This window comes from Eutrigla gurnardus, assembly GCF_963514095.1.
Source record: "Eutrigla gurnardus genome assembly, chromosome: 9".
Taxonomy (NCBI): Eukaryota; Metazoa; Chordata; class Actinopteri; order Perciformes; family Triglidae; genus Eutrigla; species Eutrigla gurnardus.
Genome location: NC_139923.1, coordinates 8,939,014 through 8,965,096, shown reverse-complemented (window position 1 = coordinate 8,965,096; position 26,083 = coordinate 8,939,014). Strand labels below are relative to the sequence as shown.

General features: G+C 46.8%; 1 protein-coding gene across 2 annotated transcripts in view; it reads right to left on the bottom strand.

Annotated features, from left to right (window-relative positions):
- met (MET proto-oncogene, receptor tyrosine kinase) overlaps positions 1 to 23,155 on the bottom strand; it is a 65,797-nt gene extending 42,642 nt beyond the window's left edge. Inside the window, exons 1-2 of one of the 2 annotated variants that reach the window (XM_084016797.1) lie at positions 22,860 to 23,155; positions 20,273 to 21,473 (exon numbers count right to left, since the gene is read on the bottom strand). In XM_084016797.1, coding sequence (XP_083872923.1) covers positions 20,273 to 21,472 — 1,200 coding nt within the window. In that variant the 5' untranslated portion in view covers position 21,473; positions 22,860 to 23,155. The remainder of the gene's footprint in view (positions 1 to 20,272; positions 21,474 to 22,859) is intronic. The other variant, XM_084016796.1, reaches the window with a different exon arrangement.
- Between the last annotated feature and the right edge of the window lie 2,928 nt (positions 23,156 to 26,083).

Genomic DNA, 26,083 nt, shown 5'->3' with positions numbered 1-26,083 from the left:
ATGTTGTAGAAAAGAACCAGGAAAACTTTATTTTATTGATATTAATAATGATACACAATACTATACATGAAGTCGTAGTAAACAACCACATATTCCACAGACTAGAGGTGGGACAAATATCATTGTGACGCTTTGTTTAAAATCGATTGTTAATTTTTTTTTTTCATTTCAAGATTGTTTCTGTGTTTTGGGCAATCTTTCCACATTTTGTATAAGTAATGTAGCACATCAACTGTATCATACAAATAGGAATTGATTTTAAAGATTTGAATGACAATTTCTCATTATATTTAAGTCCAAAACCAAGCATGGTTTAATAATGGAATGGTGAGGTGACGGACCACGTACACTCCTTTGTTACCGTTCTGCTCCATAAACGTATTATCTCTCGCTGATGATCTGCTTCAAGTTTCCCGCCAAAAACGTTTACAGGATCCCTTTCACTTCCTCGCCGCCCTCTTGCATTCGTGTTTCTGGTGATTTACGGCGTTGGCGAGTGGCCCCTGATGTTCTACATCTCGTCTTGTGAACGTGTCTCTCAGCCGTGGAACAAACACCGTGGGGCAGACCTGTGAAACACTTACACCTCTTTTTGCCCCGTACTTAACCAGCAGCCATTGTCCCCAAAAACAACGGCACGGCGATAGGGTTTCGGTGTCGTGGGGCTTCAAACCCCTCCCCCCCTCCCCCCCGCGGCACAGCTCAGTAAAGTCGGGGGGGGGTGGGGGGGTGAAAGGTGATCTGCGTGGTCTAATGTCGTTTTCATACTCTCGCTGTGGCCCCTGGGTCCCGTGTGTGTGAATAGACACACTAATGCCTGAATTATAAAGCGTGGACTGGGTTACCGGCAGCAGAGGCTCCCTCGCTAACGTACGGAAATACACGCGGTGCTGCGGAGGCTTAGCCCGAAGTTAGCAAGACGTGCACACATGCACAGAGTGCGTCTGGACGCTCAGACTGGAATAACAGACCTTTGACCTCTGGGCTGCATGTCGGAGCGGCGGAGAGACTTGGCTGTCCTCGGGGTGTGTGCCGATGCTAGGTTGTTTTCAGGAGAAAGTGAAAAGTAAAGGAATGCGGAGCACAAATAGGTCCGGTATGTGTGTGTGTGTGTGTGTGTGTGTGTGTGTGTGTGTGTACAGTATACACCTGGACTCGGGGTGCACGTTTCCCTGCAACCTGACTCTCGGTGGCTGTAATGACCGTGAAGTGTGTGTGTGTCCAAGTACGCAGGTGGCTGGTCGCAGTGAGCCATGTGTTAATGTGCGGTTGCATGTGTGTGTGTGTGTGTTGCTGCAGGGGACTGTCAGGGTGTTAGGGGACAGTTAAGGGAGTGAGAGAAGCTGACAATAAGGCGAGGACAGGCGCTGGCGCTCGCCATGCAGCTGGCCTGGCCCGGGCGTGTCCCCGCCCCCCGACGCCAGGCTGGACGACGGCTCCGCTCGTGATGACCTCACACGTAAACAGGTCGGACAGGCGACGGGGAAACGACGTGTGGAGATCACAGTAAAATTAGACGGGTTGTAAAATCCTAAAAGGGCAACTGAAGGTTTGAAGGCCCTGTGGTGACGGAGATCTGATAAGAGACAATTGCTGCAATTCTCCAGAGATCCAGTGTTTTTGGGTTACTGGAGGACTCGAGTCCCATAACTTTATGGGAGTGCAATAATACATTGTTTTGGTACTCTTATTATTAACTTTTAGCTTTGGAGGTATTTGCTTGAGGAAAAGCGGTTGTTAGGGAGGTCATGATACCAGAAATGTAAGTCTACACTAATAGCAGTGAGATTCCTGATCCATCACGTTGAACAGTAAAAAAACAAACAATAAACATGTCAAACTCGTGTTTGGACATTAAATAACTCATTTTCTGCTGTGAAAACATCACCTGAAACGATCGTATTCACTTTAAGGCATCATGATAATGTTAGAAATGACCTTCGCCCTAATACTGGTTTTTCAGAATAGAGCTTCAACGAAGGAAACTCAACCTCCGTTAACTCACTTTGATCTGGAGAACTTTGTATCACCCCATAAATCAGTTTTCACCATGTTAACATACAAATCAGACTAGGAACGGTGCATGAACAAACCACTGTGTAAAAGAGTACATAGACGGGAGTGCAACTGGAACTTTAAGAGCTGCTGAAGTGGATAAACTGGCCTTTAAAAAGGTACGTGTTGTAAGATTATATGCAAAAGAAGGAATCCTCTGATTCAAGCATGAATAAATAAAGTAGTAGCTTAGATAAAAAATGTTCTTTCACAAATCTGAAGGACGACATGTTAATGGACGTCCAAAAATATCCCAAACCAGACTAATTCAATTGTATCGGGGGCCCCAAGCTGCCCGTCCATCCAAAATAGCTCATAAATCATATTTCTTGAATAACTAAAACAAACGGCTTCTCTCGTTCGCCCCCCCCTTTCAATTCTTCTCTCGACCGACCACCTTCCTCTCTTTCTCTGTTTCCTTCACCTTCCTGCAAACACAAACACCGTTAATGTCTGTTCGTCTCCCACACAGGAACAATGCATCGGCCTCTCAGCGGCCACTAAATCACCGTGAACTGAAACCCCCGGCTGCGAATGATGATCCTGCGTCCTCCGTCTCCTCTGCCTTTCAATAAGACATGAAAATACCCCCCCTAGAAACACAGTTAGGGACGATGTTTCATCCCCTCCGACACACCGGCTGCTTTTCTCGCAAGTATCATCAGATTTTTCACCTCTTTCCACGGACGTCGGGGGATTTACGCGATTCAAAACAAGTGGTGGGATGACGGACTGCTGAGTCGGGTGATCGAGGGGCCGAGAGACACTTATTTCTACTCCGTCTGGGAACGTCTTTGATTCCACTTCAGCACATTCTTCAGATGAGCTTTCCAGAGCAAAATCCACATTTGGGTCAGACTGACACAGTAGCTGAAGTTACAGTCGGCAGATCAAAGAGAGTTAGAGCAGGTCGACTCCTTAATACAGTCTTACAGGCGCAGATACCGATGAGTGATTAAGGGAAGACTTCTCACGTGGAATTATAATCAATAAGGCTGATTTCTGTGGAATGGATATAACAGATGGGTGACTTTCCTGTTGATGACTGATATTAGGTTGCGTCCACGCAGCTCTTCTCCTCCGTGTTTCATAAAAGATCCCGACATATGAGATACATTACACGTATGAACCCGGGCTCGTCATGCACTGCTAGCAGTTTCCGCATGAAGCGTCCAGTAAAGCGTCCTCGCGGGAGTCGCACGTTTCTCTCTGACTTTTATTTCTTAAATGCTGAGGTCACGTCCATCTGCTGTGAGGACGCTGTGTCAGGGGCCCTCGTGACGGTTATTACACTGGGGCCCTCGTGATGGTTATTACACTGGGGCCCTCGTGATGGTTATTACACTGGGGCCCTCGTGACGGTTATTACAATGGGGCCATCGTGATGGTTATTACCCTGGGGCCATCGTGACCGTTATTACACTGGGGCCATCGTGATGGTTATTACACTGGGGCTATCGTGATGGTTATTACACTGGGGCCCTCGTGACGGTTATTACACTGGGGCCCTTGTGACGGTTATTACACTGGGGCTATCGTGATGGTTATTACACTGGGGCTATCGTGATGGTTATTACACTGGGGCCCTCGTGACGGTTATTACACTGGGGCCATCGTGACGGTTATTACACTGGGGCCATCGTGATGGTTATTACACTGGGGCCATCGTGACGGTTATTACACTGGGGCCATCGTGATGGTTATTACACTGGGGCCATCGTGACGGTTATTACACTGGGGCCATCGTGATGGTTATTACACTGGGGCCATCGTGACAGTTATTACACTGGGGCCCTTGTGACGGTTATTACACTGGGGCTATCGTGATGGTTATTACACTGGGGCTATCGTGATGGTTATTACACTGGGGCCCTCGTGATGGTTATTACACTGGGGCCATCGTGACGGTTATTGCACTGGGGCCATCGTGACGGTTATTACACTGGGGCCATCGTGACGGTTATTACACTGGGGCCATCGTGACGGTTATTACACTGGGGCCATCGTGACGGTTATTACACTGGGGCCATCGTGACGGTAATTACACTGGGGCCCTCGTGATGGTTATTACACTGGGGCTATCGTGATGGTTATTACACAGGGGCCCTCTAGATGGTTATTACACTGGGGCTATCGTGATGGTTATTACACAGGGGCCATCGTGACGGTTATTACACTGGGGCCCTCGTGATGGTTATTACACTGGGGCCATCGTGACGGTTATTACACTGGGGCCCTCGTGATGGTTATTACACTGGGGCCATCGTGATGGTTATTACACTGGGGCTATCGTGATGGTTATTACACTGGGGCTATCGTGATGGTTATTACACTGGGGCCCTCGTGATGGTTATTACACTGGGGCCATCGTGATGGTTATTACACTGGGGCCCTCGTGATGGTTATTACACTGGGGCCCTCTAGATGGTTATTACACTGGGGCCCTCGTGATGGTTATTACACTGGGGCTATCGTGATGGTTATTACACTGGGGCCCTTGTGACGGTTATTACACTGGGGCCATCGTGATGGTTATTACACTGGGGCCATCGTGATGGTTATTACACTGGGGCCCTCTAGATGGTTATTACACTGGGGCCATCGTGATGGTTATTACACTGGGGCCCTCGTGATGGTTATTACACTGGGGCCATCGTGATGGTTATTACACTGGGGCTATCGTGATGGTTATTACACTGGGGCCATCGTGATGGTTATTACACTGGGGCCCTCGTGATGGTTATTACACTGGGGCCATCGTGATGGTTATTACACTGGGGCCATCGTGATGGTTATTACACTGGGGCCCTCTAGATGGTTATTACACTGGGGCCCTCTAGATGGTTATTACACAGGGGCCCTCTAGATGGTTATTACACTGGGGCCATCGTGATGGTTATTACACAGGGGCCCTCTAGATGGTTATTACACTGGGGCTATCGTGATGGTTATTACACTGGGGCCATCGTGATGGTTATTACACTGGGGCCCTCGTGATGGTTATTACACTGGGGCCATCGTGATGGTTATTACACTGGGGCCATCGTGATGGTTATTACACTGGGGCCCTCTAGATGGTTATTACACTGGGGCCCTCTAGATGGTTATTACACAGGGGCCCTCTAGATGGTTATTACACTGGGGCCATCGTGATGGTTATTACACTGGGGCCATTGTGACGGTTATTACACTGGGGCCCTCGTGATGGTTATTACACTGGGGCCATCGTGATGGTTATTACACTGGGGCCATCGTGATGGTTATTACACTGGGGTCCTCGTGACGGTTATTACACTGGGGCCCTCGTGATGGTTATTACACTGGGGCCATCGTGATGGTTATTACACTGGGGCCCTTGTGACGGTTATTACACTGGGGCCATCGTGATGGTTATTACACTGGGGTCCTCGTGACGGTTATTACACAGGGGCCCTCTAGATGGTTATTACACAGGGGCCCTCTAGATGGTTATTACACTGGGGCCCTCGTGACGGTTTTTACAGAGGGGCCCTCTAGATGGTTATTACACAGGGGCCCTCTAGATGGTTATTACACTGGGGCACTCGTGACGGTTTTTACAGAGGGGCCCTCTAGATGGTTATTACACAGGGGCCCTCTAGATGGTTATTACACTGGGGCCCTCTAGATGGTTATTACACTGGGGCCCTCTAGATGGTTATTACACTGGGGCCCTCTAGATGGTTATTACACTGGGGCCATCGTGATGGTTATTACACTGGGGCCCTCTAGATGGTTATTACACTGGGGCCCTCTAGATGGTTATTACACTGGGGCCCTCCTACCATGGCAGTAATGTGGAGATCTCCAGATCCACCACCAGTTGAATTGCAGGAATTTCGACTCCTGTTGTTTTTTCTATCACACAGCTTCTTGCGTTTCACAACATGAACTATACGTTACGTACAATGTGTACGAGAGAAAGTATGTTTTTATTAACTTGAGTCAACCCAAGCGTTGAAATGTGAAAGCGTTTATAATGAGATGAATGGTGAAGGTGGTGCAGTGATTTTAATATATCTCCCCCGAGGGAACAAGAGGTCTCCAGGCCTGATGTGGATGAATCTGGATGTAAACAAACCCAAACACCCCGTCTTAATACTTTCCAAATGAGTTGTGTAATTTTCAGGGTGCCAATGAGCAGCACACATCTTGCTCCGCTCTTCCAGCCTGCGTATAACTCACCCAGAACATTATTCTTAGAGCATTAACGTCCTTTGAGGTCAGATCAATCTCCAATCCGGCGGCTAAGCAGAGTCATCCGTCGTATGCAGTGAAGCAGCTGCCTTTCCTACATGTGCTCTTAATTATGGGAACACATGAACGTAAAGGGGGCGGCTGATTTAGTGTCGAGGCTGCTTCGGAGAGTTGGCACCAATCATCTGCTGCATGACATTATTGGCATTAGGGTTTCCCTCTCCCACTGATTACTACAGTAAAAGGTATGGGGGGTTAAAAGTACAGCCACAAGGGCTTAACTAAAGATGTCAAAGTAATTATCCCTTTATGGAGAGGAGGACTGCATTTGATTTGGAGCAGGGAATATGCACAAGTTCTGATCATTTACTTTCCAAAGTTATTCAGCCAAGTTTTTTCTCCCAGCATTCCTCTTTCTTAGCAGTCTGGAATATTCAAATGCTCACCGGTGCAGACGCTCGGCCTTCACAGTGAAGAATTCCCTGCAGGGGAAACAGAAATTGCCGGAAAGCAGCTCCTCAGGCCGTCCTGCTACCATTTAAACCTCATGACTTCATGACTATAAATGTCTCCTTCTGCTTCTCCTCCTTTCTCAGATCAAAAAGGGCCGATTTTCTATCTCGAAGGCAGATTGAACTTGCTTGTCAGTGAGGTGAGGGCGGGGAGACGGCAGCTGGGGAGCTGCAGCCGTTACAGTAGCCGTTAAGAAGCAGCCAGATAACCTCAGGTTGTAACGAGCGCCCGGCCTTCAGCAGCTTATCAAGCGAAGGTCAACATGAGGTCCGAACCACGTGGGGACTCCTCGTCTCGGCTCGGATCCTGGATGAGAAGAAACTCTCCAGTCGGCACTCGTAGATATCAGATCAGAGCCAGATGAAGGAAACTAAATAAATATGAGTGCAGAGCGACAGGCGCGAGGGAGGGAATCTGAAACATGAAAGAAAAACGTCTTTCACAGGGACTTTTTATTGCTCGGCGGCTCGGCCTTTCATATCCGTCCCTTTCCACTAAGTGACACAGGAAAAAAATAAGCAAATGTAATACTCCAGCCGCCCTGCATGGAAACCAACGGAGCTAAATATAGTCCCAGAATACCACGGACACGCAAACAGCCAAAACCTCATCAAAAAGCTTCAGAAAACAGACGGTAGTTTTTACAGAAGCAGATCTTTCTCAGAGTCGCCATTAAACATTTCACTGCGCGTTCATGAAAGCTTTCAGGTGGCGGACGATTCGTGCGATTCGGTCTTTCCGTGTTGCACGACGACGCAAACAAACTCACAGCTTCTGTCCTCGGAGGGGTGAGCGTGAGTGCAACAATGCATCATTGTGCTACTTGTTTCACACTTGTAAAACTCCTGGAAGTTGGCATCTGGCTTTGCAGCGTTGCACAACCTCCTTCTCACACGTCTGTCACAGATCTTCAGGGACGAGGGCTCACTGAGCCACCAGGCCTGAAGCCAGGACATCAAACGCTCAGGGTCTCAGCACACGGGCTTCAGGATGAGGGTTTTCCTCTGAAACAGACTGGAAGGTGTGATTCAACCCAACTGGAACAATGGTTTCCTGACACGAGAGCAAACTGGTAATCATTTGCCCCGCAAAACAATAAAAACAACTATTTAGGTTTGGGAAGCTGCAAAGGCTGATTCTGTATTTCGATAAAACTAAATACAAGTAACCTAAAGCTGTGTTTTTTTTAGAGTTATTTTTATGACTTCTTTCTCGGCCCTTAAACCAGCACAATCTTCCAGCTGCTGACAAACGCAGGGTTTTAACCGGAAAACTCAACATTCAGTTCCCAGAAAAGCGACTCAGCCCTCTCAGGTGTGAGCTTGCCTTCCTCCTGCAACATGATTCAGGAGATCTTATCTTCCTCACGATGAGGAGGATAAGATCAAAGCCGGCGGAGACAATCTCGGCGGCGTCCCAGGGGATCGACTAGATAGCCTCTCTGTTTGTGGCGCATTGTTTTGGAGCGCAGCAGGGCGCTAAAAGGGTTTCTTCTCTCTTTGCCTCCATTACTTGGGTACACATGCAGGCACAATCCTTTGCCTGGATTGTTTGGGGATTACTGGCTGAATGGAATGGGGGGGGGGGGGGGGGGGGGGGATTAGTCCTCATCCGAGGTGAGACCTTTCACTTTAATGACATGTTGTGCACTTCCACTAGGCTAAGAAGCGGTCGGTTACTTCATCTGTTATCTGTGTATTCAGGACACAAATGGTTGATAGAGACGTGTGCTGGTGACTGGAGGAGATCGTCCAAGTCAGAAGGAACTTAAAGGGCCAGTTCACCTTTACACTTACCTCTGATCCTCTGATGGTGCTGTACCTGCACATGCAGAGGTTTGGAGATATCCGTCTGGAAGAATTGTGTGTAAATTAAAGCTTTTTTTTTTGGGGGGGGGGGGGTAGATAGCAACAATATACACATTATATATAATAATATATAATATTAGGGGCTGCACGGTGGTGTAGTGGGTAGCACTCTTGCCTCACAGCAAGAGGGTCCTGGGTTTGATTCCCGGGTCGGCCCGGGTTCCTTCTGTGTGGAGTTTGCATGTTCTCCCCGTGTAAGCGTGGGTTCTCTCCAGGTTCTCCGGCTTCCTCCCACAGTCCAAAGACATGCAGGATGGGGATAGGTTCATTGGTGACTCTAAATTGCCCGTAGGTGTGAATGTGAGTGTGAATGGTTGTTTGTCTCTACATGTTGGCCCTGTGATAGACTGGTGACCTGTCCAGGTGTACCCTGCCTTCGCCCACTGACAGCTGGGATCGGCTCCAGGCCCCCCGTGACCCTAAATATACAGGATAAGCGGTAGACAATGGATGGATGGAATATCCATCCATCCATTTTCTACCGCTTATCCTGTATTTAGGGTCGCGGGGGGGGGCTGGAGCCAATCCCAGCTGTCATTGGGCGAAGGCAGGGTACACCCTGGACAGGCCGCCAGTCTATCACAGGGCCGACATGTAGAGACAGACAACCATTCACGCTCACATTCACACCTACGGGCAATTTTAGAGTCATCAATTAACCTATCCTGCATGTCTTTGGACTGTGGGAGGAAGCCGGAGAACCCGGAGAGAACCCACGCTTACACGGGGAGAACATGCAAACTCCACACAGAAGGAACCCGGGCCGACCCGGGAATCGAACCCAGGACCCTCTTGCTGTGAGGCGAGAGTGCTACCCACTACACCACCGTGCAGCCCATGGATGGAATATATAATATTAATTTGTGCTGCAGCTCAGAACTGAAAAAAGCATGTTTTTGCACAAAACTGCATGGGATTAGCATTAAGTGGGCACTACTATGAATATGAACATATAGTTCTTGTGCCAATAAAGCATTATTTAGCATGACATGGTTAGTACCAGCCACACCAGCAATGTGGGCCGAGATCCGGTCTAAAGGGATCAGGTTCTGCAGGATGAACCAGCCAACATTTTCTGTCCATGTTTCTTGTTATTGACCAGATCAACAACCCACACCTCGCCTTCCTCCTGTCTGCAAGAACTGAAGTTTGAGAAATATGGAGATGAGACAAGATTTCATCCGCGTCCCCCCGGCGTCTGGAGCCACAGGCCTGCCGAGACCATTTGCTGCTCTAGTGAACTTTGTGATTATGCGTTTCGAGGGCCAGACTGAGAACTCATGACGAGGACCCAGAGCCAAGGAAATGAGAGCGATCCGGGGTCGAGGTGAGGCTGCTGCTCGGGCGTCAGCGGGAGGAAAAAGGAGATTGCTTTTTTTGCTCCTTGGTTTGGAGTGCGGGGGACGACAGATAAGCATCCACACGGAGGGCAGGATATCACCATGTGGTGAAATAGAAGAGTAGGAGGCACGCCGCTCATTAGGAAATAGCTCGGGGGGGCCTTGACTCATAAGCTCAGCGAAGCAAAGCTCCTTCATATTGACAGGAAACAAGTGTAACACGAATGGCTGCTGGCGCCGCCGGCTGGCGAGGAAAGCATTTAAGGAAAAACAATATGAGACGAGTCTATCAGCAGAATAGATTTGGTTCAATGACATGACTCAGCCATAATGATCAACAAGGCACTTGTATTTTATCAATCCTCCAACCACATCGAAGGGTCCAACCAGCTTTAATACATGTCTGGAAGTTTGCAGTAGAGTTGAAACTAAATTGTTAATCCATTTGTTGATACAATGTAGGGGAAATCAGCAAGAGGCCTAATTGACATTGTTTTGTCTCACTAACACTTAAATATATCCAATTAACAATGATAGGAAACAGAGAAAAGCAGCAACAGGGAAGTGTGACGGGAGAAGAAATACAAACAAATGATCGTTTTATCTGACAGAGTGGTATTAGCGCTAACCGTCTTATCAGCCGTGGCCTAAATGGAACAGCATTTGGCCGATGTTGACTGGTGGTGGTTTCCCACCCTGATGCTGCTGCTGCACGCTGGAAGGCATCTTGCAGGCAGCGGCGGTTTGCATATTTACTACTCGACTTTTTATCTCGGGAACAAAGATAAGATGTGCACACAAAAGCCTACGCAGAAGGATTCACACACACACACACACACACACACACGAACAAGAACAAGAACCCCAGCTCTCGCTGCTAATCATTAACTGTGGATTCAAACTAAACACTGATATTGAGTGAATGTGAAATCATGTAGAAAACCAGGAAATGCCTGCAGACACGGAGCGGCTCACGCCGAGCCGATACTGCAGAGGCAGACATGTTGAAATAAAGCAATCCATGCACGGCAGTTTTTATCTCCTATGAGAGAATGATGAAATCTGTTCTTGTGTAAGTTGATCACTTTTGTGATTAATGATCTACGGAACAAATCAATCTGTTTGTGCACATTCAAGCTTTTCCATGGCAGCATGACTTTGGATAAAGTAAATGTGTTGTTGCTGATGGATGTGTGTGCTGACCGAGTTGTCGTCCTCACACAGGAGGACCTGCCTGGACACGGCAGCCGGGTGATGCAGCCGCCCACCCAAGGGTGGAGAAGGGTGAAGGAGCGTAGCGTGGAGGAGAGGAGGGGTGAGGAGGGTGGAGGAGCGGAGGGGTGAGGAGGGTGGTGGGTGCTCTCCCAACACTAACACTCTTTACTGAAACCCTAAAATGTACTAATATTTTTTGGCTCCAGCTACGCTTGTCAGGATAACTTCTTTTGTTGACGACATATTGTCTGGAATTGGAACCTTATAATATATAAAAATTTCCTAAATAAATAAAACTATAATAAATAAAATCTAAAATCCCAAACAGTACATTTTATGATAAAATGTACAATGTCTGCACAATAAACAAACACGCACGCAAACACAACGGCCGATATCGAGGCCAGCAATAATTGCACTCTTCAATAATCTGTTATTTTCTCAATCAATAGATCAGTTGATGATCCATAAATTATCAGATATTAATTTGCAATTGATAGTTTTGATTGACTGATCATCATGTTTCATTTGATGGACAAATAGATTTTGCATTGAATTTGCTGTTTTTACTGATTTAATGTCGGCTGATCCGACTCAAAGCTAAAGAACAACAACAACTTGAACCATCAACAATATTTTCTAAACTCTGCGATGTTCGTTCCTGCGTGTTCACGTACCCGTGCAGATCTGTGTGAGAGTGTGTGTTATGATGAGATAGATTCAGGTTACTTCAAACCTAGCTGATCGGATCGGGTCTTCTTCAGCAGAACGGAGGCTTAGAGGAGTCATACTACATGTTCTTTCTTTTGTCTACCAGCCCACCTGAAGACAGCACCGCTGGGTGCTGCACCGGCCTGGCTCGGGCACAGACAGGCTCGGGCACAGACATGCTCGGCACAGACAGGCTCGGGCACAGACATGCTCGGGCACAGACAGGCTCGGGCACAGACAGGCTCGGGCACGCGGAACGCAATCTGCAACATCTCAGCGGTAAGACGTCGGAGAGGGCGGCGCCGCTTCGCTGCCAATTTCTCATAGTTGTTATGTTCACGTTCATCCTTTCTAGGAAGTCTTAGCTTCTTGTGTGGAGTGACACGGACATAAAGTCTAACAGATAATTTCCCCTTATCATGCGTGATCAGACGTAAACAACAAACTTTTGCACCCGACTCTGCAGGTACTGAAAAACAGACTTTTACACATCAGGATGCCACATCTTTTTCAAATGTTTTTGAAAAGAAATTCATTACCGATAAAAATCCTGGGGTTTTCTCTCCGATCCAGATCCCACATACTTTTACACTTTATGTTACGTACTTTATATATTGTATACTTTAATTATATTAAAATCATGTTTCTCCATACTGTAACACTACTATGCACCTTTTGCTTGTGTGTCTGTCCTGGAAGTGAAATAGGGAAAACGTTTGAGAGCTCAATCACCTGTAGTGAGTTATAAAAACAGTTATTTCCAGTGACGCAGTTCATTTCCATCTGGCTGCCAACCGCTGTAAATGTTCATATACTGTATTATATCACATCAGCTCCAACACACTCCACTAATGATATCTCAAAATGAAGGTCATACATCCATCATCTGCTTTGCATCTCCAGATGATGACTTCTAGATGATGGCCGGGCTGCTGCTGTGGCGGAGCAGCCCCAGTAAAGTTGACTGCTCTGTACATGCAGAGGGAGAGTTCCAGCAAACAAATACCATTTTAGTGATGGCATGAGCAGGCTCGGGCATGTGGGGCTAAAAACCGTGACATCCGCCGCAGAACCCATTGAAACGGCTGCATTACTGAGAGATTCATAGTATTAAGTCTTTTGTCTGGCTGCTGCTGCAGGTCTCATCGTCTGTCAGTGGAAAACTTGAACTGAATGCAGGAAACATCAGGGGCACTTATGGTGATTATTGACTGATTAATAATGAATGTTATTACAGCATATCTTCATCACAGCGGGACATTTTTTAAGCTTTAACAACTGCACTTTGAAGAGTTTTAGCTGGAAGGCAGCTGATGGATACTCCGACATATCTTATGAAGTCAATAATACATTTAATTTGACAGTTTTATGTTGAAGCTAACGGTGAAATATAGATCAGAAGCCGACAGACAGACTGTTGCTATGTATTTCCTGATATGATGATGAAGTTCTTTGTAACTGTTGTTTTGCAAAGTGTAAGGTGACTAAACTTTACTCACCCAGTATGTCACAGCATTCAATGCACATATTTTCAGAGGTGCTTTTGACATCTTTAGGGCAAGTTGAGATATGAGTCTTGCAGGCACGTCAATGCTCCCCATTAAAGGACGCAGAATCTGTGTTAATATTATATTTTAGCTATATAAGTCCTTCCAATGCATTCTGTATAGAAGGCCGACCTGGCCTTGTGCGTCGGTATCACACTCATCTCTACTGCTGCTCATCTCTACTGGTGCTCCTCTCTACTGGTGCTCCTCTTTACTGGTGCTCCTCTTTACTGCTGCTCCTCTTTACTGGTGCTCCTCTCTACTGGTGCTCCTCTTTACTGCTGCTCATCTCTACTGCTGCTCCTCTCTACTGCTGCTCCTCTTTACTGCTGCTCCTCTTTACTGGTGCTCCTCTCTACTGCTGCTCCTCTTTACTGGTGCTCATCTCAACTGGTGCTCATCTCAACTGGTGCTCATCTCTACTGGTGCTCCTCTCTACTGCTGCTCCTCTTTACTGGTGCTCATCTCAACTGGTGCTCATCTCTACTGCTGCTCCTCTTTACTGCTGCTCCTCTCTACTGCTGCTCCTCTTTACTGGTGCTCATCTCAACTGGTGCTCCTCTCTACTGCTGCTCCTCTTTACTGCTGCTCCTCTCTACTGCTGCTCATCTCTACTGGTGCTCCTCTCTACTGGTGCTCCTCTTTACTGCTGCTCCTCTTTACTGGTGCTCATCTCAACTGGTGCTCATCTCAACTGGTGCTCATCTCTACTGGTGCTCCTCTCTACTGCTGCTCCTCTTTACTGCTGCTCCTCTCTACTGCTGCTCCTCTCTACTGCTGCTCCTCTCTACTGTTGCTCCTCTCTACTGCTGCACACTCATCTCTACTGGTGCATGAAGACAAAATTAAATCCTATCTTACCTAGCGACCAAACAACTTGGAAAAGCCAAATATATCTTAGCAGTCAGTCGCAAATAGATGTTTTATTGTATTTCATAATCAGGATAACATCAAATCAATGGGTATTTACGGCTGTTTTTTGTGTTCATTAAAACAGGCGAGCTAATTAAAATGACCGTCGGTCAAAAGCGTCTCCCAGCTGGAATCCTATTACACACGCTACAATCAATCAGGCTAAAGATTCAATTTAAAAGCAATCAGCATTTGGTGGGTTTTCCTCAAATCAATGGTAATCCAATGATAATTCTGACCCATGGCTGATCTTTATTTTTAGTCTTAAATGTTCCCGCTCCCCCAATAGACTTGATGGGAATGGTGGACATGCATGTTGGGGACGCTCCAAATCCCTGCCATAGATGGCCTTCCTGTTTCTTTACCGTCAGGCACCAGCACATTCTGGGGTTTCGGATCAATAGTTTTAAGAGTGATTTTGATATAAGAGAGCTACTGAAATAATTTCCCTAACATTAGATCGTTACTTGACTCAGTCAAGTTAAAATAATAAATAAATAAAAGTTTCATACTGAGTCATTAAGTCCTCAAAAACATTAGTAGCGTGTGTACAGAGATTAATGATTCTTCATGGCCTCTGTAAATAACACAATGGACTCACTATCAGTTCAAATATTTAATATGGGTTCTCCTTTGGCTCGAAGCAACAACTGAGGTCCTTTTCATGGAAAGGAGGTGACGCAGAAACAAGAAGAACGGCAGGTTTGATCCGTCATTGGACAGCGGAGAAGAGAGCGGCTCACAGTCACAACATTTACCATATCTTGCTGCATAAACGTTACAAGGCCTGTCTGAACCGACAACCATCACTTAAAAACACTTCAAACATGCTCTTACGCTGAGCTTTCAACCTCTTCCAGATCCCTGTTGGGAGTTTTCTACCAGAAACAAATAGTTTGGCGGAGCGAAGGACAAAAATAACGCACTCTGGGCTTAAGTATGCCTCCTCCGAGCGTTTACACCCTTTATGAATTTATGACTGTGCTTATCTCCCACATAACAGAGAGTCTACCTGCCATATGCCACTGAATTGATGTCGTAAATCTATTAGCCATGCTATGATTAGATCATTCACCTCCAGACATACACAACAGGCGTCTGATGGACAATAGTTGGATGGTCTTGTTCTGGTTATAGCTCATTTTAACCCGGCAGCCGAGGACGAGAGGAAACACGCAGCAGTGTCAGCAATAAAAGAGAACTTGGAAATAGGCCTCGTGGTCACAACGAGATAAAAGCTCTTTTGGCTGCAGCGACTCAGCACTCGACCTGCTGCATCTGGTGGCTCAAACTCAGTCTGAGCAGCAGATTTTTGTGCCATTTTGACTCTCCGATGAGCCCTGCAGATAAATAAAATGGCAATGCTCTGGTTTTGAGTGCATGTCTGTGTGTGTTTGGGCCGGGGGTACTAAAAAGGGATCATAAAGTCAGTATATTTTAAAATCAACCTTTAAATCAGGCGTATCAAAGCTACACAGAGGAAGGGGTGTAAGAAAGTATCAGTACACTCAAGGATTGTGATGTTTTGTCATATTGTATCGCTCAGATTGCACAAAATCTAAACCTTTTTAATCTGATTTTATGCACATGGTGGTGTGTTCTTTAGTGTGATAGTTCCCTATAATTAGATATTTTATTATTTTGAATCACGCTACGTATCGTATCAACACATGGCCCTATGCAGAGCACCATGCAGAGGGATGATAATTACACAGCCCAGAGATCCTCCGTACCGCTTTCAAAAGCCAGCAATCAAGCCAGTTATCAAGTGAGTCAAGAGGAAGGAATGTCTAATGATGGAATAACACTCTCATTCCCGGTGATCGAAACAACCGTTTCCTCGGCATCCATGACTTGGTAAAATACAACCAGCAGTAGTATTCATAATTTATCGTGGCCCTTATTAACAGTTATTGCAAAAGGAAACACACTTAAAGAACAAATAAAAAAAATTGCTAAGCTACGCTACGTCCGTTAAGCTGTCAGAGCTGCCATGGAGCCCACACTGTCATTAACGGCACTAAATAAATATTAACTAACTTTTGGAAAAGTCTCAAAGTGATTTCATTTTAATGTTAGCTACACTGTTTTTTTTTTGTTTTTTTTTTAAATGACGTAGAAACATAACGATTTAGAAAAGTGCATCTCCTTCGAACCTCTCCGGGTAACGAGTAATAGTAATAATAATTTAAAATACACAAAACCTGAAGAAGAAACTATTGCAGGACCAAAGTAAAGACGGAGGTCTCAAATGCTCGTCTAGATGCAGATGGTTTTTGTTCAAACTAAAATTTGACAGTGGATGTAGCTTTAGCCTCCTAGCTATAACCCACAGGCCCTCGGCTACCGCCATCAAGCACTGCTGAGCGTCGATATTCAAAAGTAATACAGTTGATTTCTTGTCTAAGAAATGATCAGAAGTGAAGCTAATGATGAAAAACTGTTGTTAGAAGCGGGTCGCCTCCCTTCAGATGACAGGAACAGAAACATGGCTGAGTTGGTCCTCCTAAGATGGTCTAGAGTAAGCGCTGATTAGCATCATAGCAAGGCTAACGTTGAAAATCCAGTAGCCAATGGCGGGCATACTGGGTAGGAATCTTTAAAATGACCACACCCCCTTCATTTAAATATACAAGATAGAAATAAGAAGAAGAGTTGGGAAATAAATGTGGCGTGCATTAAATAAATGTGTATTTATAATAACATCAATGAACATACTTATTGGCTGAAAGGCTTATTAATTTATTAAATATTGGCTTATGGCATTACATACCAAATACCAAAATGTGTTAACTGTTAGGAATTAGATGAGATGAAACGTCACATATGTTCCTAAACGACAAACATAAGAATTGCCTGAAGGTTGTGAAATGTTGAACCATTTTCGACTTGACATCCTGCTCCACAACGACAACGTGCCCAGATCGCAGCGCTCCAGCTACGCGGTGCTAATGTCGGCTTCGAAAGAGTTGCGCCGCTGAGTCAGGCTCTGAATTTGGACCGCTGTATTTCTGTATAACTTGTGTGATTGCATCAAGATGTGAAGTCGCAGAAAGGGGTTAAAAGGTCACACTAATATGAAAACATCCACCCATAAAAAAGGCCACTTTCCCACAGGTGCCGGTAACAGGTGGGGGGCTGTGGGGGAGCGGGTGGGGGGTGTGGGGGTCGCCAGCGTGGCCGGCTGCCACGGCGGGCTAGGGGATCATCTTCCGCCCAGCTGCTGATGCCCTCTTATCCCCGAGCCATTCATCACGGCTCGCTGAGAGTCAGATATGTGCTGCCCCCAAACAACCCCCCCCCCCCCCCCCCTCTCCATTCCTCACTTTCCCCTGTGGCTCTCCGCCACCGATGATGATAGCTGTCAGGCCTGCGCTGATGGACCCAAACACCCACCCACCATGCATCTGCATGAATTTGTAAAGCTGGTTTGAATCCGTTTAAAGAACCACACGTCACTCTCCGAGTCGGCCGTGTGATCTCCTCGCTGCAGCCGCGTCTGCTTCACATCACTTCAGATCACTTCGCACAGCACCAAACTTATAAGCAGCCGATGATGTTTTTGCAAGTCACGGCTCCGTAACTACAAATCAAGTGCAAATTACCAACCAATTTGCAATGCATGCTACTCAGATTTTTATCATCTTTCCATACAGCCAATGCATTCTATTCGTTTCTGCAAGTAATTCGACCGGATCCCAGTTTATTTTATATCTGTTGTTCTCGTAGTACTTCTAGGAAGTACCCACATGAGCAGACATGCGTCATGCCATTTCACCAAGCTATGCACCAGGAGAGGAAGCAGGGAAGAAGACAACCAGCCAATATGGACATTTACCTATAAAGCAAAGAATCTCTGTACGTGCTTCGTATATCTGCTTCATGATCAGAGTGAACAAGTTGGCGGTTGGCGGGACTTCTGCGCTCTGCCGTCCGATTCATTCATGTCAGAGGCCCGCGGCTCACTGAGCAGATACTGGATAAACTAACATTACAACTCTTCTTCTCTGCCCTGGAGTGAACAAGCAGCACTTCCTCGGCAACGGGCACAGCACTAGTGGATACATGCAATCGAAATATAAAAAAAAAATTGGTTTAGAAAATGTTGTACGAGTAAGAAACTGCCTTCAACGTGTGTGAGGCTTAAAGGTTAAACACGATGCAAAAAGTGTGTAAACAAGAGGTGAAGAAGAAGAAAACATCCAAAACAGGATGTCTGGAATGGTCAAAATAAAAAATGCATTGAAATATCTGAATCACAGCAGCCTGGTTGGTGACTATTTGTAATGAAAATGATATCAAACAAAAAAAACTGGCACAACCGGTGTGGGACGCTTCCCATCCCAAAGCGTCCCGCTGCACGGTTGTTATTCGCTGCCAAGCAACAACAGCAATAAATGTTTCTTTTATTAGGTAGGCAAATGCAGCGGTGTTCCAACTAGTTCTTAATTTAACAAAAATATGACGTCATGACAACTCAATGTTTTGACATCATCAGGCGTGCGTGGCGGCGCTCCTGTATGTGCTTGCCCTCTCGTCAACATCTTCAGTGTGTAACACATCCAGGAGACGGAGCTAATCCGCTGCCTGACTGATGCTGGGGTTAAGTAAAGATGAAGTCAGAGGGGGAGGGGGTGGGGGATGGGGGGTAAAAGTATTGACAGACCCTTTGGAAGGGCGGTCGGCAGTTAACTTCATGTCATTATGGATCGGCTGATTCCACCGATTGATTGAGTCAATGTTGATGGATTGGAGGCGAGTGACTACAGGCGAGGTAACAACTTGCTTGCAGCAGCATGGGGAGGGGGAGTGGGGATAGGGGAGGGGGGGAGGTGAGATCCAACACAAATACATCTGTAGAAACAGGTGATGCAACAAGTGAAACACATCATGATGAGATGAGAAGCTCCCGCTGCTCGTGGCGGTGCATTAAGGGTCACCATCCTGATACTTGGCTGAGAGTCCTGCTCTGCTCACCAAATATGGACGTAAACAGCCTCAGATTACAGCTGAGAGTCTGATCTTTAACCTCGTAGTCATCGCTCAGCTTCAACTCTAAAAGTGCAGAGTTACAGAGACGGAGCGATGGAAGAAGGTGCTGCTTCAATCCACAAATATGAGAATGTACGTTCAAATCTTCAAAAACACCCCAAAGAAAGGAAAAAGGAATTTGTTCCTTCATGTGTTCCTATAATACAGATTTACAGGTGTGCTTTGAACCACAGGGGTCGAGGGGGTGGGGGGGGGGGGGGGGGGGACAAGTCAGTCGCAGTTCATGCTTCAGTGTCTCACTCAAGGACACTTGAACACAATGACACAAGGACACAGAGGTCCAGCAGACACGGTGGCTGCCTGAACCCGAGACCACCCAGTTACCGAGACGACCTGCCTGCAGCCAATAAACAGCCAAGTCCAATAACTCCAAGAGATAAAAAAAACAAAACAAGCCATGCATGTACAGATGACTGATAGAGGCTGAAAGACATCGTAAAGCCACGTTGTGATGACGCTCCGACTGTTGTTTATCTGCAGACTGTAGTTTATCTTTGGGATTCAGTGAACAAAACTTCAGATAAAAAGTTACGGATGTCTAAAATGACTGAATTTTTCTCAGTGTGCAGAACAAACATATATTACCTTGCCATGCCAAATGCATTGGAAACAAGTACTTTTCTGAGTTTGTGCAGGCTGAACACTTACAAACAAACTCATAATAAAGAAATGACTCTTTCAGTCAAGTAACAAAATTAGGTTCTCCAGTTTCTTTAGATTATTTGGTTATTTAAATGTTCATGAGAGCAACACATACTTTGAAAAGCAGGAGTTAAATGGTGGCTATGCCTACACAGTAAACCCCGCCCCTTCCTGATAAGCCCCGCCCCTTCCCAGGTCTTACCACGTTGTAGCAGGACTTCTTGTCCGACCCGGTGAAGTGATACGGGTCCACCGTGTGGCAGCGCTGCATGTACATCTTGAACATGTTGTTGATGTGTTTCAGGGACATGATGCAGACGGCCGAGTTCGCCGTCGGCTCCGGGGAGTTCGGCTTCCCGCGGGCGAAGGCGGCGAACAGCACGTCATCATCCTCCTCCACCTTCAGCTGCTTCTGCAGCTCCACGTCGTTGCCCACCTTGGCGACGTGCGCCGCCTGCAGGATGTTGAACACCTTCACGTCCTCCGCTGAGCGCCGCCGTCTTTTGTCAGTGCTGATGCACTCGAGGGGCATCTCCACGTAGCGGCGGATCACGAGGTCCGAGGAGCACATGCGGACGATGCGGGTGTGGTAGGCCTGGGAGTGCCGGTTAACCCGCTGCACCGTGAGGAAGTAGGTGAACGGTCCACTGTGGAAGGAGTAGACGTATCGTAGGAAGTAGTTCCCACGCAGAGACGGCAGCAGGTCCATGTGTGAGTGGTTGGAGAAGAACGTGAAGCCGTCCTGGCTCGTCTTCATCTTCCGCAGGGAGATGGTATGCGGATGTGTGGCAGCACCCGATGCCTTTTCTAGACCCGGGATCTCGGAGTTCCCCACGAAAAACTTGATGACGTTACTTTCCACGTTGAGCACCTGAGAGCCTGAAGGGCTGACCACGACGTCCGAGTCACTGGGTTGACCCTTGCGTTGCCTCGCCATGTCGGCGAAGCAGTAAACCTCCTCATCAACGGTTTTCGGGCTTGTGTCTTCATCCAGGACGTGGCGGCGGCAGACGCCGTTGTCCGCCGAGCCGCAGCTGTACAAGCCCTTGTCGTAGATGTTCTCCACCACCAATGCGATGTTGTAGTTGTCCACCCTGCCGCCGCCGTTCGATTGGCTCGGGTTCTGGCCGCAGGTCTCGTTGGCGAGCAGTGGCCCCGTGTGGTACTCGGACAGCTTGGTGAGGTTCGGGGCCAGGGCGTAGATTCGGTTCACGGCACCGACGTAGATGATCCCGTCGAGCGTCACCATGTTCTGAATGGGAAAGTCCGTTGTGAACGTCGGGAGCTCGTAGGCGACCGAGAGGTTCAGTTTGTTGGTCTCGGAGGATTTGTCACACCGGCCCTGAGCGCTGGGGCACAGGGCCCACAGCAGGACGGCGGCGTGGAGCGAACGGGGCGTCATCCTGTTCCAGAAATAAGAGACATGAGAAATTAGTTGGGGAAAATATCCTCGCTGGAACACAGAGAACTCAAAAGGCTCATCACGAACATCCGTGAATAGGTGGCCTCGATTGTCTGAGTGCTGAATCGGGGCCACGGAGAAGAAAATAAGAGGCACACCGAAATCCCTTTTTAGCCTCAAACTTTCATAAATGGAACCGTGTCAGGGTTTGAAACCTAGTCTAGTCACTCCACCACGAGCAGCCAAACCATTCATGCTGAAGTGAGTGAGTCTCTGTGGTGACACAAAGCTTTAATATCAGCCTCCTAATCATCAGCGCTTCTGCTTCTGACTCCACTGACCCCCTCTACAAAACCAGCAGCCAGACCTGGGTGAGCCCTTCTGCGGTGCTCGGCTCCATTCCCGAGTGACCACAGCGAGTGGCAAGGCAGTGAATCAGCCCGATCGGCGGGGCGACACAAACCACGGGGCCTAAGTTTAGACAGCAAAGGGCCCCAAGGGAGCGCAGATAAACTCGATTAGAAACACAAGAGGCTGGAGGGAGAAAGCGAAGGGGGACCGTCCTGCAAAATGATTAATAACCCCAGCGACTAAATGGAAATCCACTGGGAGATGCTTTTAGAGAGGTGGGGGTTGAGGGGGGGCAACACCAGAGAATTTGCAAAATGTCTTCTTATCTGCATGTGGTTTTTACCACGATCCCCAGAGGTGATCCAAAACAAGGCAACAAGTGGGTTTGTGTTTTTAAAATCCATGCTAACTTCTGAGTAATAACTCGTTGTTTTAGAGTTGCGTTTTATCTTATGACAGCATGTCAGGGAGAGCGACAGACAGGTGCTTATAGGCTTAATGGAAATGTGTGCAAAAGACATAATATAAGAGATGAAGGCAACTCTGTAGGACTATAATGGGGATATAAGGAGAAAATAAAGAGAAAAGAGAAGCCAAAACACGCACAATATGATGTTATAAAATATTACGCAGTATTATTAATCAGATATGGTGAGTTGAGTATGGTCTTGTTTTGGTGTAAGATTGTGAGTAATAGTGGGCATATTATTACGCACCTGCACCGAACACAATAAACGTGGCTCCCGAGTTTTCAAAGGACAAAAGGCGGCGGGCAGCAGTGAGAATGTTTTCAGTTGGAGAGGAAAGTGAGTCACGGAGAAAAAGTCAAAGAAAACACAACATGGGAAGCTGGTGGTGTGGAGTTAAGAGCCAGAAAAAACATTTCAAAAGCAGGCTGTGATATCCAGACGAGGAGGAGAGGGAGGGAGGGAGGGAGAGGGCAGTGGTTTCAGGGTATCTGCGTTTTTACGCATGAAATATAAAGTAGAAGAAAGACGAGCAAAGGAAAGTTGATAAACCCAGATAATAAACTCACCTGTTAGAGAGCAACAGTGCTGTGCGTCTCCCTGATTCAAATCATATTCCTCCGGCGGTCTCTCCGGGACTTCTTCACTTTCTCATCAAGTCAAAACGGATCGCGGTGGATTTCTTTTTCTGTCTTCGCTTCTCCGTTAAATATGAAAAACTCCCAGAAGAAATAGTCCGCTTTTTTAAAATTCCCTCCTCGGTGTGATTTGTTTTCTGGCGTTGAAGCTGTTGTTCGTTGATCGTCAGCTGAAAACCTCTGACTGACTGACTGCATCCAGCAGAAACACACGCGCGCTCTGTCTCGCGCATCACAGCTCCCTCTCTCTCGTGGCGCGTAAAGCTCCGCCTCTTTCTCTCCAAACTCCGTGACGCGTCCAGGTGCCTCCGCGGCTCGGCGGACTCCAGGTGCAAACAGAATTACGAGCTCTAGTTAGTGCTCATGATCTCACAGAACCACCTATTCAACAAACCCGCGGTGAGTTTCAAAGGCGACCTATACAGTTGTTATATTTTTTAAAATGTAGAGTGACGTCACATAACATAAATGCCTTTAATTGACATGTTATTGTAGTGACGTCCCCTGTTATGTAAAGTCCTATATATTACATTAGCCTACATGCAGATTCATTGGAGGGATTCATCCACCAGATCTTCTTCTCATTAGAATATTCTTGAATCAGACTCGAGGCGGGGCCAGGCAGGGGTTTGCTCTGGGCCCTTAGAGACAAGGGCCCTTGTGAGTGATTCAGATTAACTACATCAAAAATACACCTGGTCTCACTTCCAGGGTGTTAAGTCCCGAAGCTTCGATAACTCAGCGTCAAAATACACGTCTGTATGAGACGCACCAAGGTTTCATGTTGTCTTCTTTTTCTCTCTCTCTCTCTCTCTTTCCTTCTCTTTATTAAAGAAAACATCAACAACACCAAAGCCGAGCGGCCTCCCCAATAGGCTCCTCCCCCATCGCCTTCCTCACAAGCGATGCTTTGTGGATATAAAAGGGTGAAACCTTTGAGCTCCCTTCCAGACTCACAACCTGACTAACTAACCGACTACGACGTAAACGCTCACAGAAGAAGCTCCAGGAGTGTGATGACGTAGTCCAAAAAAGAGGGAGGAGTCAAACAAACACAACTTTCACCCAGAGGACCAGTGTTTGTGTCCTAACGTTATTTTGAAGCCTTGTGTCGTTAACGTGGATATTTGTAACCACCATGTTTTATCAATGTAATATTCCACAGTGCAACACAGTGCTGCTGATGTTTCCTTCCTCGGCCGATCATCACAACTCCATAAACGTTCAGGATGAAACGAAACCCGGAGACAAGGTCACGTAGGCGTCTTCCTTTCTTCTCCGACCTCCACCTGACTCTCCGGCTGCAGCGCCGCGGTGAGTCAGACGCTGCTGGTCATGTTGAAACGGCTCACTCAGCCATAAATAATGAGCCAAGTTATAAAGGCTAAACCAACTGTGTGTGTGTGTGTGTGCGTCTCAGCAGTGAATCACAGTGGCCAGCGCATAAAAAATCCCTTTGTCCCATTTCCTGAAAGGAGGGCAGCAAAAGAAGAAAGAATGGGATGATGATAACAGAGTGTGAACGAGCAGCGGCGGCACGACGGCTGTTTGCATTTTCTGACACGTGAGAATTTAACGAGGCCAACGAGTCTCTGTTCGAGTCTCTTTTTGAGTCTCTGTTCGAGTCTCCATCCGAGTGACGTGACATCCTCTGTGTAAAACTTGACATGTTGTAATAAGCGGATGTAATAACTGTACTCACAGAACGCTAGCCGTCTTCTCTCCTCCTGTTCTTGCTGATAGAAAGGCTTGACTGGTTTCATTCTTTCAATTCTAACTGACACGTTTTCTGGAATAAAACCACCACATTTATCAACGTTTTCTATTCGCAACCTCCTGATTTCCCAGAGGACACCACTGCTGCCTCATGCATCAACCGTCACTGTGCATCATCAACCTGGACCACTCAAGAGGAATTCATATCACTTGCAAAAATCAGATGATGGCAAAAGTTAAAATTATATCAGTTTCGAGAGAAGATCACTAAAAGAATCATTTTACATTCACTTGCTTGTAAAAAAGTGACATTAGTTCCAGGGGAGACTTCTTGAAGATTTATATCCGCTCCTCTGATCCGCTCGGCTTCCTGGTCCCGATCCGCTCCTTCTCAATCTTAGTGTTTTAACTGGGAACTCCGGCTTCCAAAGGTTACGTTAATTGATGACGTGTGTTGTATGAGTGTGAAATGTGAATGCTTGCCTGTCTCTACGCGTCGGCCCTGTGATGGACTGGAGACCCGTCCTGGGTGGACCCCGTCTTCGGGATCGGCTCCAGCCCCTAAATGTTCATAGATTATGCATGGAATGTAAAGTATAATTATGATCAGGTTTAAGCTCACAAATAGAGCTGTTTCACTGGATGCAGCCAAACGCCTTTATGGATTAAAGAACGATTACTACAATTACGATTACGGGATAACTGGATTACTGGATTACTGTCATGGATGGATTATTGAACGGGTCTACTAGGCCCAGTCCCAGGGGCCCAAAGTGTCAGGAGCCTCTCCCCCACTGGTCATAACCTATAAAATATCACTCAAAGAGACTCACGATCACCACAAAGAAACATACAACGATTACAAAAGGGACCAAAACAACTACAACGAGATGCAAAACAGCTGGGAAGAGGGACATAACAATAACGGAGAGACAAAAAAAGTCTGAAAGGAGAAACAGACCAACTGCAAAATGACTCAAAATGACCACAAAGAGACACAAAGTGACAAAGAGACTACAACTACAAGGCGATGCAGAATAGCTGCAAAAAGACAGCGAGACTCAGGATTATGAAAAGCAGAAAAACCAAAATACAAAAAGACACAAAGGGAGAAAAGAAGGAAACTCAGGAGATGTGTAATGACTACAAGGAGACAGAAGACAACAACACAAAGAGGCCAAAACGCCTATAAAGTCTGTGTGTCTTGCTCCTGTGTGGGAGAGGTGGGGCCCCCTGCATGTCTGTGCCCAGGGGCCACTCATGCCCGCTGGATCTCCCTGTTACCTGATCACTTATCTGAATCACATCTGGTTGAGAGCATCAACCAAATACCTCTAAAAATACGTCTTATAAAGCTCATTGTGTGAAGCTCAATCTTCTTTTATCGCTTCCCGGTGAGCAACACGTTCCACGGCGCTCCTCGACTCTCTGCAGGCTGT